This window comes from Cavia porcellus, unplaced genomic scaffold (genome assembly GCF_034190915.1).
Source record: "Cavia porcellus strain 051 isolate PalLab524CR breed Dunkin Hartley unplaced genomic scaffold, mCavPor4.1 scaffold_14, whole genome shotgun sequence".
NCBI classification, from domain to species: domain Eukaryota; kingdom Metazoa; phylum Chordata; class Mammalia; order Rodentia; family Caviidae; genus Cavia; species Cavia porcellus.
In genome coordinates, this window is record NW_026947497.1 from 47,798,233 (window position 1) to 47,812,250 (window position 14,018).

Consider the following 14,018-nt stretch of genomic DNA (forward strand, 5'->3'; position numbering starts at 1 on the left):
CCATTTGGGTGGGCATGATCTTCCTGGGTGGTCACTGCCTTTTCCACTGCAGCCTCCAACTTTCTCCCACTGTGTTTCTCTTTTGCAAAGGGTAACTGAATTGGGAATGGTATTGTGGGAAAATGAACAGTGATTGGAAGCATCAGGGTATTCCTTGACTTGTATCTCTATATTTGATATAAGCAGTGGGGGTGATTCTTTTTTTCTGGAAATAGAATGAAATTATTATAAATTCACATATTCAGTGTTTCCAATTATTTTTTTGAAGGGAGAGGAAGGGTCTTATTATGTAGTTCAGACTGGCCTTGAACTCACTACTGGATGCAGCCCAGGCTGGCCTCAAATGTTCAGTGATCTTCCTGCCACAGTGCTGGATTTTAGGTGTGCACCTCCACACTCAGCTCCTGTTACAGCTTAAATCATGTAACCTTTCCATAGGACCTTAGTATCTTTGAGAGATCAGTATTTTTTTCTCCTACTAGGACTAATGATTCTATGAAGAGGTGACGATGGAGAAGACAGAGAACTAGAGAGCTTCCATTTTCTTTAGCTCAGGTGGGATGTGACAGACCAAGGTTTGTGGCTTACTCTCTCCAGGGTCTCAGTGCAGGTTTGCAGGAACCTCCCTGGACTCTGACTTTGATGATACACTCTCTGTAGTTCTGCACTCTTGTTTTTCCATCTCTTTTATGTCAAGCATTTCAGTTGTACCAGTCATTTATCCTTCCTCCTTTTTTATTTGTTTCACTCTTCCTTCTTACCCTACACCTCCTTTGAAAAAGATAAGACATACTGACATTTGTAAATGCGATGTTTGTTTGTCTTTATATACCCAAGAGTCATAAAGCACTAAAACATCTGGATTAAAAAAAATCAGATTAAACATATCAGATTAAAATAGTCATCTTTGTTGATCACTTTTTAACAGTTTTGTGAAATGTATGTGTTTATGCTATTAAAATCAGGGTGAGTCCAAATTTGTACTACTGAAAACTAAGAACCACAAGTACTAGAAATCAACAACTATTTATTATAGGAATACTTTATTTTCATACATAAGTTTGAACTACTAGGAAATCATCAAAATCTTCAACTCAAAATGTGATTCAAAAGTTAATTTAAATGCAACGTTCTGGAAATATTTCATCCAGTTTTTCTTTATTTGCACATCATACTATATTAAAACTTATGTCCAATAAATTGTAAAAGTTTTCAAAAAAGTTAAGAAAAACTATGTTATTGTTTAATTCAATATTGTTTTATCTTTTGTTCAGATAAAATATGGTAACATTAATTACAATTCTTACATGGGATTGCATAAATTAATCTATGGAATAGTTGAAGGTGGAAGGCCCAGCGTTCAATAAATGCAAACAACTATGAGAAACCATTTTAACTGATCTAGGAACAATGACATCATCTTTGACAAAAATGCATTCTTAACAACCTGATCTTTGATATGATTTCACGAGTACTATGATTTCGGAGGATAAGGACGAGCCCTCCTCCTCTACTTACATCACAGTCACGTTGGCAGACACCGACGGGACAGCTCGTAAACTGGCTTCATCACAGTCAAGGGCTAGACCTTGGCACGCACAATGCCCGGGCACAGAACCAACCACTGAACAGAGTGCATATGTGGAGGGAGGAATCAAGGTGCGGGAAGGTGGGGGTGGGGGTGGGGTGGAAAGAAAGAAATGAGAAGCTGTGATAATGTGGTTTGGACCTGACTTTTCCCAAGCTTTTTGAGCGGTGTTTTAAATTAAAGTTCCAACATTTTCTTTTAGTTTAAGTTTGAGATGATGCTAGAGGATTGACATTTGGATATGTACATCTTTACTAACCCAACATGTTTTCCTTTTGTTGCAAAATGAGTAAGATCATCTGCTTTTAGGCCACAGAAGGAAGAAGTGACCCCATGTGGTGTGGTTTAATGTCTGTGTGAAAGCTTTTATCTCAGGATAAAGTAGTTATTAATAGCATCATCAAAGCCTTTAACAGAGGACTATACAATAACAGTGAATGATAGGATTGGTGGATTTTAGTTTCCTAGAAATCGAAGCGTTCTCTAATAGATGTTGTTTAAACTGCTCTGTCTTTGGCTGATGTAGAGACTCAGGATGTCTGAAACTACATTTATGGAAAGTTCATTGCATTTTCACTGATGGGGTTTTGGAAGGAGAAGGAGAAGAGATGATGTTTTGGCCACTTCTTGGGGCTGGAGCCAAAGTCTCAAGCTTCTGACTCAGTGTATGTACAGTCTGCCAGGCACCTGGACTGATGTGTTCCATGGCTGAACAGTGCCATGTGATTGTTATCCAGCAGGACCAGTGCAGCCCGATTTCTGGCCTCATGGGAATGGAGAATTAGAAGTGGCAGTGAGGAACGCCTCCCCTCTGCCTTTGCTTCTGGAGCCCTCAGCTGTGCAGCAGGGGTCTAAGTATTTATAGGTATAGTTGGTGCCCAGATAGCCAAGAGGAACAACTTTCCCTAACAGTTGCTAAGCTAGTTAGGAACATGTGCAGCTAAGTCTACTAAACTTCTCACAGAAAGCAGAAGTACTGTGCTTTACATAGAAGTATTTTAAAATGTCCATAGCTAATTTAAAACAGCATAGAACCAACAAAATTTTCTATGGGACTTATCTATCCACTGGCTCTCAGTGTCTAACCTTCCCTGCAAAGCTTTCTGGGCAGGGCCTGTGTCCCTCTGCAGGGACAGCATCCCCTTGAGCAGGCACCCCTGAATGCAGCTGCTCCCAGAATAGAGCAAGAAATGCACCCCCTCACCAGGTGCAGGTGACAGAGGTTCCTCCCTTTGTCCCAATAACTGCGGAGATGCCTTCAAGAGGCTGCCGGAGATCAAGGTCATGACTTAGCCTTGTGCTTCATAAACAGAGAGCCTGCCAGGAATTCCTCAACATTCTCCTGGCTGTAAGTACCCATGTTGACTATGATCACTGAAAATTAACCCTGTGTTTTTGAGTTGAAATGCTAGGTCATGTATCAGCGCCTGTGTTGGGCTGGGACAGCGAAAGGTGGGCAGGAAGAAGGGAGACTTGAGCATGGAAGCGTAGGAAGAACAGGAAAGGAGCAAAATCAGCATCAATTCCAGCCTTTATTCTACACATATGGACTGGATTAAGATACTCCATGTATGTGGAGAAAAGGGTGATCCATGATAGGGAAATGTGAGACACAGCATGTAAATGTTATTTTCAAATGCAGTGTATTTCCTGTTCCTATGTATGTATGTGGAAAATGTTTCATATAAGAAATTGTGAATTTTTCTTCTTGAGATGAGTAATGAATCAGTAAGCAAGTACTGGGAACCTGTGCATGGTGAATTTTTGGTTAGACAAACTTTTTATCAGACCTTTGAAATTTGATAATGTATTGGTTAATGGCAGATATTATATTTTCCATGATTTTGATCTTGAGTGAGGGGTGGCCTGCAACCTGGGAGTTCTTCTCCTTCTTTCATTTAGACATGAATGACTGTAAGCCACCTCTGTCTAATTCCCTATGAATCCTTATCATCACTTGATTGAAGAAAGTGGCACAATAGGAACCTTAATTTAAGTTTCACACCCACGTTTTATTCTGCCCTTGTCATTCAATTTTTATACTACTTTCAAGATTGACAAAGATATTTGATTATTAATAGTAATTTCCCACCAAAAGAATTCCCATCAAAAGCTGTGCATTTGTTCAACAGTAAGTTTTTTTTTTTTTTTTTTTTTTTTTGGTCTTTTTCCTTTTTATTGGTACCAGGGATCAAACTCACGACTGCCTGCTTGCAAGGCAGGTGCTTATGCCGCTGAGCTAAACCTCCAGCCCCTCAACAGTAAGTATTGATGAGAGTTTCTTCTGTATTTTTAATTCATTGTCTATTGTGTAACTGCATTCCTCTTATGCAATTATACTTGTGACAAATTTCTTCCAAAGTGCGAGATCAGGAAAAACTTATTTCTCTTGCTGACTTGGTCTGATATGGCCCTGTTTGTTTGTTTTTGCTTGAGGAGCTGGATTGTGAGAGTTATGTTAACTCATTATTTTGACCAAATGGCTGCAAAATTCAGAACTGAACTTTGGAAGTAGTTGCTAACTTTTCCTAGTAAGGATTTTCTTATATAGTATTCCTTTGCCATTTTATTTCCATTTGCACTTGACTATTGATTTTTATCTCATGGTAATGGTTTAAGTGTATTAATAATTGTTGAAAGTTTGGGGGAGGAGGGGGAATAAAATGAGACATAAAAAGATTCAATTAAAATTTAAGAAATAAGATCAACATACCATAGAAGAATATAAAAATTACATTTTAAAATCATTATTATTTTCAACATTATATTAGCAGTTAAATTATACCTGTTAGTTTTTTTTTTTTTAACAGCAATTAGTTTTTCAATGATCAAATTATTTGACTTCCTTCCTCTGGAATGCACATGGGATACTTTGTAAGTAAATTTTTATTAATCTCATTTGAGTAGTAAAGACAAAAACAAATTAGAATTTGAAAAGCTGGAATTTACGATTTATGGCAGACCATAAAGAAAAATCTATAGGAAAAGATTTCTCCCCTTCCACAATCTTTGCTTTTTAATCAAGGTTTTGAAAACCTAGGCTTGAAATTACAGGTCCAAGGTGTATATATATATATCTATCTATATATATATATCTGAATAAGTTATTAAAATGGACAAAATCTACCTAAAGATATTAGTTTCATAAATCTTCCTGTTCTAAAATGTCACAAAAGTAACCCTCTCTAAGCCTCCTCCATTTGCAAGATTCCCATATACATGACTGAAAATAGCAAGTTACAACTAATAGTTCTAAAATAGTGCTTAGATCCCAGAACATTTTATTTTGCTTGCAAAAATTAAAATATAAAATCTATTTTCTTGATTTCCTTTTCCTCAAAGTTTATAATGATTATGACAAAGAAGTTTTTATAAAATAGCATCTCTGAGTGCTAACATAAATTAGTTTACAGTATTTGTTCACATGATTGGTTTTACACTTAAAATCCCTGAATCACTGAAAAATAAGACCCCCAAATTTAAGGCTCCATCTCTAGTAAAGCTTACAACTACAGAAGTACAGTTAACCCTTTTTTTAAAAATGTAGCAGATTCCGACTTTTAAAACCACACTCTTTTATCACAAATGCATGGAAGAGGAGGCTCAGGGGCAGTGAGTACTTACAGCAACCTGCATCAAAGGGAAATGGGAAAGTCATTTGGGCAGAGTTGGCAAAATATTTGTCAAGTTGCAGAGACCATCCATTGTTGTCTCCTAAAAAATAAAATCAGAGAAGAGGAAAGTTCAAAAGCAGAAATATTTTTGGTGTGTTGGGGAAAACAGACTCTCTAAGCTGATCTTGATGAGATAAATGTCATCTTGAACTTGGTGCACATGCAGCTTCCTGCAGAGGCGAGAGTTGGACCCAGTGATTTCCTTTCTAATTAGCACCAGCATCCGAGTCTGGAAGGTCTCCAAGGACCATATGTTGAAGGCTTGGTCCCTTCAACCAGAGAGGCTGGGCAGAGAGGGTGATGGAACCCTTAGGGGGTGGGACCTTTAGGTCTCCATTACAGGGGACCAGCACTTGAAGGGAATTGTGGGGCCCCAATTCCTTTCTGTCCCACTCTTTCTCCTCTTGGGGATAAGAGAACTGCTTTCTCTCTGCTCCATCCATTGGGTGTGATGTGCTGGCTCACCACAGGCCTGAAAGCAACAAGACCAGTGCCTCATGGATGAACTCTCCACCTCTGTAAGCTAAAATAAACCTTTCCCGTGTTTGCTGATTTACTCAAGTGTTCTAGTGACACAAAACTGGTCAATGCCACCTAGGACAAAGGAAGTTGAGAGTCCAGGGCATGGGGACGTGGAATCTGGAAGGGATCAATCATGTGAGATACGGCTATGGGGTCATTAACTGCAGCAGACCTGTGGTGGACAGCACCACAGATGGACTCAGCCTTCATTCTGCAAACCCTTCAGGATCCTTTCCTGTGGCACAGGGACAGAAGTGCTTGAAGCATGTCATGACTCTTCTGTAGCGAGATTTGGAGGCACTCACATGCATTTTGACAGTAAAAGAGAGGTACAAGGATTCTTGAGATCAGAAGTAGAGAAAGGACACAGGAAGAACAGAATGCTGGAAGGCAAGACTCGAAAAACCAGAAAGACCAAGGAGGACTCTGTCATAATATCAGGAAGCCAACAGATAAAGGCCATCAGGTCTACATCCAACCTCATTTGCATTGAAGCTTTGATTCCCCTCCCTCAGTGGGCTTTGGATACCAAGATGCTTCCTCTAAAAGCTTTGCATGGTCAAAAAGACCTCCTTCCCATGGGTGGGTGAATTCCCAGCTGTGGATCCTCGTACAATCCCTCAGGAGACCTAGGAGCTGCTCCTGTCATAGCTCTGCCCTTCTTCCCTAACTGTTTCCATCCTGCGCTTTCACTCTTAAGAGTTCAATCTCCTGGGTGTCCTGCTCAATTGTTGTTTGTTTTTTGTTTTTTAAGAGAGTAAGCAGAATAATAAAAGGAAACAAAACATAAGAGTGATAGGACAGTAGGAAATCCACAATCATTACTATATTGCATATTATTATCCTCTAAATTGTCCAGACTACTGGTGCCAGGCTTGCACAGCCAATCAAACAACACAAATGTCAGGTTGCTTCCCTGATTCAGCATTTATCCTCTCAGCTGGTGTCAGGTCTGGTTGTTTACTGGTGGGGAGGGCTGGGGGAGCAGAGGTGGCTTCCTTTCTGCTTCTCTCTGGCAGCTGGTAGGGTCTCCACCAGCGCATGGTGGGTGGGAGCTGCATTGTTTCCTTGCTGCTTCTCCCTGGTCGGCAGGGCTATCACCCTTGGTTTTGTTATTTTTGCTGGATTCCTGAATTGTCTCTCTCTATGAGATTCAAGTCTTAGATCCTTCCTGGGTTCATGGGACCCACCTCCCTCCTCCTCTTCCTCATGTTGCTGTATTCCAGGGTCTGGACACCAAAACTTGGAGAGGTTTTTTTCTCTTCTGCTCACTACTCTACTATTTTTCTGAAAGCCCCTGCTCAACTCTTTGTTCTGGATACCAGGGAACTGGAAACAGCTACCTTGAGATCTTCCATCTGATAGCACTCCTGTTTCAGTGTGGAAGCTTCATGTAACATTTAATGTGCAAGGAATTAACAGTTAGCATACACACACTATGTTTTACTAAACCCTTTGTTTCACCCTTTTAAGAACTTTATTTGGCCATTATTACCATCTGCATTTACAGATGGAAAAACCAATAATGAGAATGATTTGGCTTAGAAACAGAATTATTAAGAATAGCTAAATTTTGAAAATAGTAAATTCTTTTTTCCAGGTCAGAAAAGTTAATCAGTTTGTAATCCACCTATACATGTCTAACTTTTGTGTTAATCAGCTTTAAAATGCTGACCTTCTAGCATTTGCTGCCTATGGCTGGCTCTGTTAGTTTCATTTCTGTTACTGAAATTTGTTAGGGCTCAGAAGGCGATGACCAAAAATGCAGTGCTCAGACAGAATATTCTGAACAAAGACACCAGGGATTATCCAATGCAGCCTATGAAGCATAGTTCCTCTCTGACTGTCTGCTGTCTTCCTGTGTCCCATGCCTATTTCTCTCTTCTCTGAACCAGAGATGATCCTAAGATAGGCCATAGGAATTAGAACCCTTCTCCCCAAAGAAAGGCATAAAACCTAGGAATATTACTTTACTTTTCTCTGCTCTTCTGTGTAGGAGCTGGCCATGGAGAAATTCTCTGACCTACCTTGTCTGATAATAGGTTATAAAAATCTGCTTCTAAAAGGAGTCTCGCTATCTCTGGGAAGAAGGAATGCTGCATGGAAAACCAGGAAGAATCTGAACTGGAGAGCCTTGCTGGATTTCTTCTCTCTATCCATTAGCATTTAAACAATGTCTAAACCCATTTTTACATGGTTGTCCATTCTTCAAATCTAGCTTTAAAAACTGTTTTACCTGGGTCTTTGGACCATTATTTCTGATGACTCCTGTGTCATGTAGAATTTTAATTAAAAGAGCATCTTATGCTCTTCTCTCCTCAACTTGTCCTTTATGATAGGACTGCTGACTGTGATGTTTATGATGAGTGAGGCGAGGAACCATCCCTTTCCACACTACTGGCTTGTACATCTGAATTGTGTGACTTACACAAAAAGTCATTTAAGAAGCAATCAGAATTAATTCTTAACTGAAATTTAAGTTCATCACTACTTTTATTCATAAAGTCAATGAAAATGTTGCAGATTATTTTGGTATCAATGAAAAAATACAAAGATTAATTTTTAGAGTAGTGTTACGAGTTGTAGGTTTATGAACTTCACAGGTGAAAATGTAAGTAGATGAGCTGTTTGGCTCCAGGTGTGGGAAGGCATTGACTTTTCTTATAATCAAGGATTTTGTCTGTTTTCAGAAGGCTCCTGAGAAGTCAGCTGGCAAGGTTGGAAGAGCTGACCTTGCAGGTTGCTGGAGCCTGTGTCACTCTGTGGAAGGAACAGGTGTACTTTGTCCACACTGCTCTCAAATTTAGTCTTGACATTATCATTTCTACTCTGGAAACCACAGGGCAAATTAAGGAACATGGTGGCGTTCCATAACCCAGGGCTGTTTATTGGGGGTAGTGTTTATTGTTGTTATAAAGTGGATGCCATCAAGAGCTGAGAGGTAGCTAGATGATTGTTGATTTCCCTTTCCTTGCTTCTTTGGCTGAGCTGTTACACACGGGCTATTTCTAATTGCTGCTTTTTTACCACTAATAAGTGGTTCAGTGACTTAAGCCATGGCTCAGGCCTTCTCCTAACACCTGGACCTCCTCTTTTCTTCCTTGCACTTCTACTGTTTTAAGGACAGTGTGTGTGGCCTCAGGTGCAACCATTTAGTCCAACATGCCTAAGGGATGCAGTTGTTCAAATTTTCTCTACCTTCTCTCTCTCCTTTCGCAGGTGCTGGAGACAGAACCCAGAGCCTCGCTCATGCTAAGCAGGATCTCTACCACTGAGCTACATCCTTAGCTTTTCCCTTCCCTTCCCTTCCCTTCCCTTCCCTTCCCTTCCCTTCCCTCCCCTCCCCTCCCCTCCCCTTTCCTTTCCTCTCCTCTCCTCTTCTCTCTACTCTTCCCATCCTCTCTATTTTTCTCCCCTCTCCTTTCCTTTTTTTTTTCTCGAGCCACACAAGAAAAACAGAGGGAAGAGAAAGAGGGATGATGTCAAAACAGAAGTGTAAAATTTTTAACCCACAGAAAGGAATGACACAAACCTGCTTATCCTTCCCTAGGTCAGACCATATATTTTGTGAGGATTTTTTTAAATAACAACATCTTCAAACAAGTGAGCTATCCAGTAATTAATTTTTACTTTTCTTGTGCTTTTCCAAGGCTTTTTCTTCTTACTGTTTACTTCCTCCTATCAGAAGGCAGGAATATAGAACAGAGATAATGTTGCCAAAACTGCAAAGTTGGAATGGTAGCATTTTTCATAAATAGCTTTTGCTATATTTTTACATTCTATAGCTTTCAGATTTTAAAATGTAAGTGGCAGCAAGTAGAATGATTTTTCATACTTTTGTTTGTGTTGCTAAAATTAGATTCTGATTTTTCTTGAGGTGACTTAGGGTAGTATAAGAACAATTTACATTAATTAAAAATTTTTAGCTAGGGGCTGAGGATTTAGCTCAGCGGCATAAGCGCCTGCCTTGCAAGCAGGCAGTCATGAGTTCAATCCCCGGTACCAATAAAAATGAAAAAAAGACAAAAAGAAAAAAAAAATAGAATTTTTAGCTAAAAAGATATAGTGCTTCCCTAAATAAAAATTGAAAACCTGGACCAAGAAAGATGTGGTCTTCTATGCTGCATGAATTTAATAAATATGTGCTGATGATTAAGTGAATAATTGAATTGCTGTATTTTACAGTATGGAGGAAAGAGCCAAGGCTCTTCTCACTGAGCTATGCGTATAACCCTTTTTTGTTTTTTATTTTGAGACTCACTAAATCATTAAGCTGCTCAGATTGGGCTCAAACTTTTGGTGCTTTGGCCTCAGCCTCCAAGACCTGGGAAGCTGGCCTGCAGTGTCACCACGCCTAGCACAGAGCTATTTCTTTAAACATCCCACAGAGGAAATTTAGTCTCCTTTATGCTAAAATCAAATTCTGTATCTGGGCTACTCACGAAAAATATGAATTTCCAGTCTCTTTCAATGGAGGCTTAATGGAGTTTCTTTCAATGGAGGATTAATGTTGTAAGGAGTTTGGGGACCTGTGATTTTTTTTATCTGTTCTAGGTGAGCTTGAGAGCAAGTTTTACAGGAGTTCATTCTGAGTTCTGTCCTGCCAGCTAGCGGCCTCTCCACACTGCAGTGAGGACAGCTGATCTGTTAACAGAGACACCCTGTTCTGCAGATGGACATCTTCTTTTTCTTCAGAAAAGTGGATGGCTGGAACTGCGGCTCACTGCTGCTGCCAGCTTCATGAGACAGGATGCTATTGCATATGGCCAGCCTGGGAAAAGACTTTAAATTCAAAACGTGACCTTTCAGCTGTTGCTAGGAGCCGAAACTCAGCGCTAGACTGCGTGCTCAGCATATGGCAGGCCCTGAGTTTGGTTCCCAGGATCACAAAAATTGAAAACAAAACGTCGACACAATTTGAAGTGTGATTTCTACTGCGTGTGTATTCCTTTCACATCATTGTGAAGTTGAAAAATCGTACGTGTAGCCATTGCAAGTTGGGGACTGTCAGTATTCCATTTGTACCAAGTGTTAGTTAAAATTAGCCCTAGCAGAGAGTGGGCTAGATACATCAAGTTGAGTTCCAGAGGATGCATCTCCCTATCTTTGTTCTCAGATTCCCTTGGAATTGTACAGAGTAATGAGGCTGTGGTTTGGTTGGGGAAGGAAAAGAGTCAAGTGCCTTGGCTGTGGTACCTTAACACTGTGTTACACAGAGCTCCTCTTCGCCTCTCAGAGCCTCCTTCAGAAGAGACTGCTGAGCCGAAGCATGTTTAGGAAATGCGGCACCAATGTCTCCACTTGGGATTTCAGAATTTGGACAATAAAAAATATCTTTTATTTGTTTAACCCTTTTCATCTGACATCTTTTAATAGATTTTGGAAAGTGTTTGTATATTTGCATAAGAAGAGTATCTGTCTAGATGACTGGCCTTCAAAGTACGGATCTGGGGATCAGCAGCTGCTGCATGGCTTCAGAATCCTTTCAAAGTCTTTCAGGGTCCACTCGTAGATGCTGTTGATGTTTGGATTTGCTTTTAGTGGCACCAGGGATGAACAAATCAAGATACATTGTGCGCAGGTGCAAATTCCCTAGGATGAATGTGATCATTGTATGGATGTAAATACATGAGTAAATTAAAAAAGAATTGAGGGTCTTATGTAGCTGCAAGAGAGGTGTTCAGAGCCAGACAGGATGTGTTGATGTCATTTTTAAAAAGACTATTATTTTATTAAAATGGAGAAAAACATCGGGTAGCTTACAAAGCATCCTTGCTACCAGCTCGTTAGTGAGCAGCAGATTAACCTATAAGGTAGGCAAAGTGGAGCATTTCTGATTCTCACATATTCACTCAAATTTCTTAGGAAATAGTGGAGTATCTGTGGTCACAGACGAATATTTTCCAAGAGGGCGGCATCCTGTGCCGTCAGGGTGAGCCTGGAGGTGCACAGCAGGCAGAAGAATGGCTCAAACTGGTTTTTGTGGTCTCCTTGAAATTTAAAGGCTGTCCCAATTGTTGTCAAAAGCCCTTTTTCTTTGGCCTTGGTGACTTTGGAAGCCACTTATTGAAGTCAAGAGGTGTGACATTATCCTGGGCATCTTTACTATAAAATGAGGCCACTAAAAGCTGTCTTTCTATCTAGTAGAAAGTATTCCGAGAGGAAAAAGTGCACGGTGCTAACCTAAATGTCATCGATGCATTGTTGACTTTTGTCTCACTCTGTTGCCCAGTCTGCCTCTGAACTCCAGGGCTCAGTCCTCCTGCACTAGCTTCTGAGGAGCTGGGACAATAGGACTCTGCCACCATGCCTGGCCCTGAGCACTGTGGGGTAAGCATAGGTCAGGATATCCGAAGGCAAATTCCCTCTGTGCTTTTAGAAAAGCTAAACGTCCTGCAGCTTACATGATTTTGAGAGTAATAAATACAAAACTAATATTTTTCAGACATAAAATGTATGATTCTATATTAATACATAGATCTTTATCCACGTGCTTTTAACTTTAAGAAGGACACACTGCCAACTTTAGTGGTGTACACTGAAAGGAGAACTCCTGACTTCTATATCAAACTGCCTGGCATTGCTGTCATTCTGATAGCTATGTAGGAAGCTTACTCAGGAAATGATAGAATATTTATGTTCCAGAATTTTAAATGCATGATGAATTAAAAATTAAAGGCATCCTCAAATGTAGTTCAAATAATGTTCCAATCTTATTTTAAAAATATATACATATATCATCACTATCATATCCATAATAAGTACTGCTTATCTAATTCTCATAGATTGTAAATGCCAAGCTAGTGATAGGAAAAGATTCTAGGACATGAAAGAGTTTTTATTCTCTTGAATTCCTTGCTCCCTTTTGACTTTTTCCTATCTTAGGCAGCTAGAATTTTCCACTTTCATTGCCTGGGAGGAGTGACACAGAAATTTGTAGATAACAAATGCTCAATTCTTGGTACTTGATTTTCAAATGCTTAAGTTTGCTCTTTGATACTAAATTTATAAAATCAGAAGAGATAAGAGATGAGTTTTACTATTCACAGAATACATAAGAAACCTGGACCAGAAAGGGCGAGTAGAAGAATTATTTTTCTTTCTGTCCCCTGGATTGAACCTGGGGGAAGGCATACATTGGCCACACAGATATGTGTGCTCTGAGAGCAGGAGTGGTCTGGGTCCTTTGCTAATTACACCCAGCCATGTGGCAGGACCACAGAATTGTTATGCGCTTGGCTTGACATTAGAGGAACAGAGGGGAAATGGCCATAAGGACCATAAGGACCATGACAGATGGACCTAAACATGGCCATGAAAGTTGTCCAGCTTGAAGCTTGGTATGGCTCAGGAACAGAAAAAAAAATGTTCCCGTGAGCCATGGGCTGCCAATGCTGCAGGCAGGAGGCCACTGCATGTGACAGCGGGTGGTGAGAGAGTGACAACAGGTGGTAGGGAACAATATCACATCTGCCCATCTCAGGGGATTCTGTGACCATCATATGATGGCAGGCAGCCGGAACCTCTCGCCCTGAGGTTCCCCATACCATGCCTAGCACCTCTGGACTCAGCTGCAATTCCAGGAGAGGAGAAACGAGTGGTACCCACTGATTCTCCCTCTGTTGTCAGCACTTGGAAGTGCAGAAACTTGAACAGAAGAAAACTTCCAGCATAGTAAGTCTAAGACTTACACGAATAAAGACTTCACAGCGCTCTGAAAATGTGAACTGAATTTCACCATGTGTAGTTGAGGGCTTCAGTACACCTGTCATTTAGAGAAATAAAAAAGTGCCTTTTTCGAGGGTTGTCATGAGGATTAGAGGTGAAATATATAAATTAGTCACAATAGCTCCATATAATTGTTAGATGCCTTAAATATATTAGCAACTACTTTTACCATTTTACCTATCATTTTAAATTTGGAATTTGTCAAATTTCTCATATACTGTTTTTTTAAAGAGATTAAAATATCTTATTTTCTTATTTATTTTTTTCTACCAAAGTGCTTAAAAATGATTCAAGGGGTAGACCTACAGAATTGGAATTTTATAGACAAGAGATTTTTATGGAGGAAGTACAAAATAATGATTAGCAGCAGTAACAGGCATGGTCTTTCCTCCCCAACAGACAACAAAACAAGCTTCTGTAATTTGGATGTGTTCCCCTCAAATATCCAGGGGCTCAAAGCTTGGTTGCCAGCCGATGGCACTATTGGGAGGTTGTATTAGCTTTCA

At 40.0% G+C, this 14,018-nt stretch overlaps 1 protein-coding gene across 3 annotated transcripts in view; it reads right to left on the reverse strand.

The window, feature by feature from the left end:
- Window positions 1-14,018, reverse strand: part of Rxfp1 (relaxin family peptide receptor 1) — a 98,091-nt gene that overhangs the window by 37,394 nt on the left and 46,679 nt on the right. For 2 of the 3 annotated variants that reach the window (XM_013160409.2, NM_001316773.1), the window contains 2 exon segments: window positions 5,213-5,302; window positions 1,519-1,624 (listed from right to left, as the gene is read on the reverse strand). In XM_013160409.2, coding sequence (XP_013015863.2) covers window positions 1,519-1,624; window positions 5,213-5,302 — 196 coding nt within the window. 3 annotated transcript variants of the gene reach the window in all.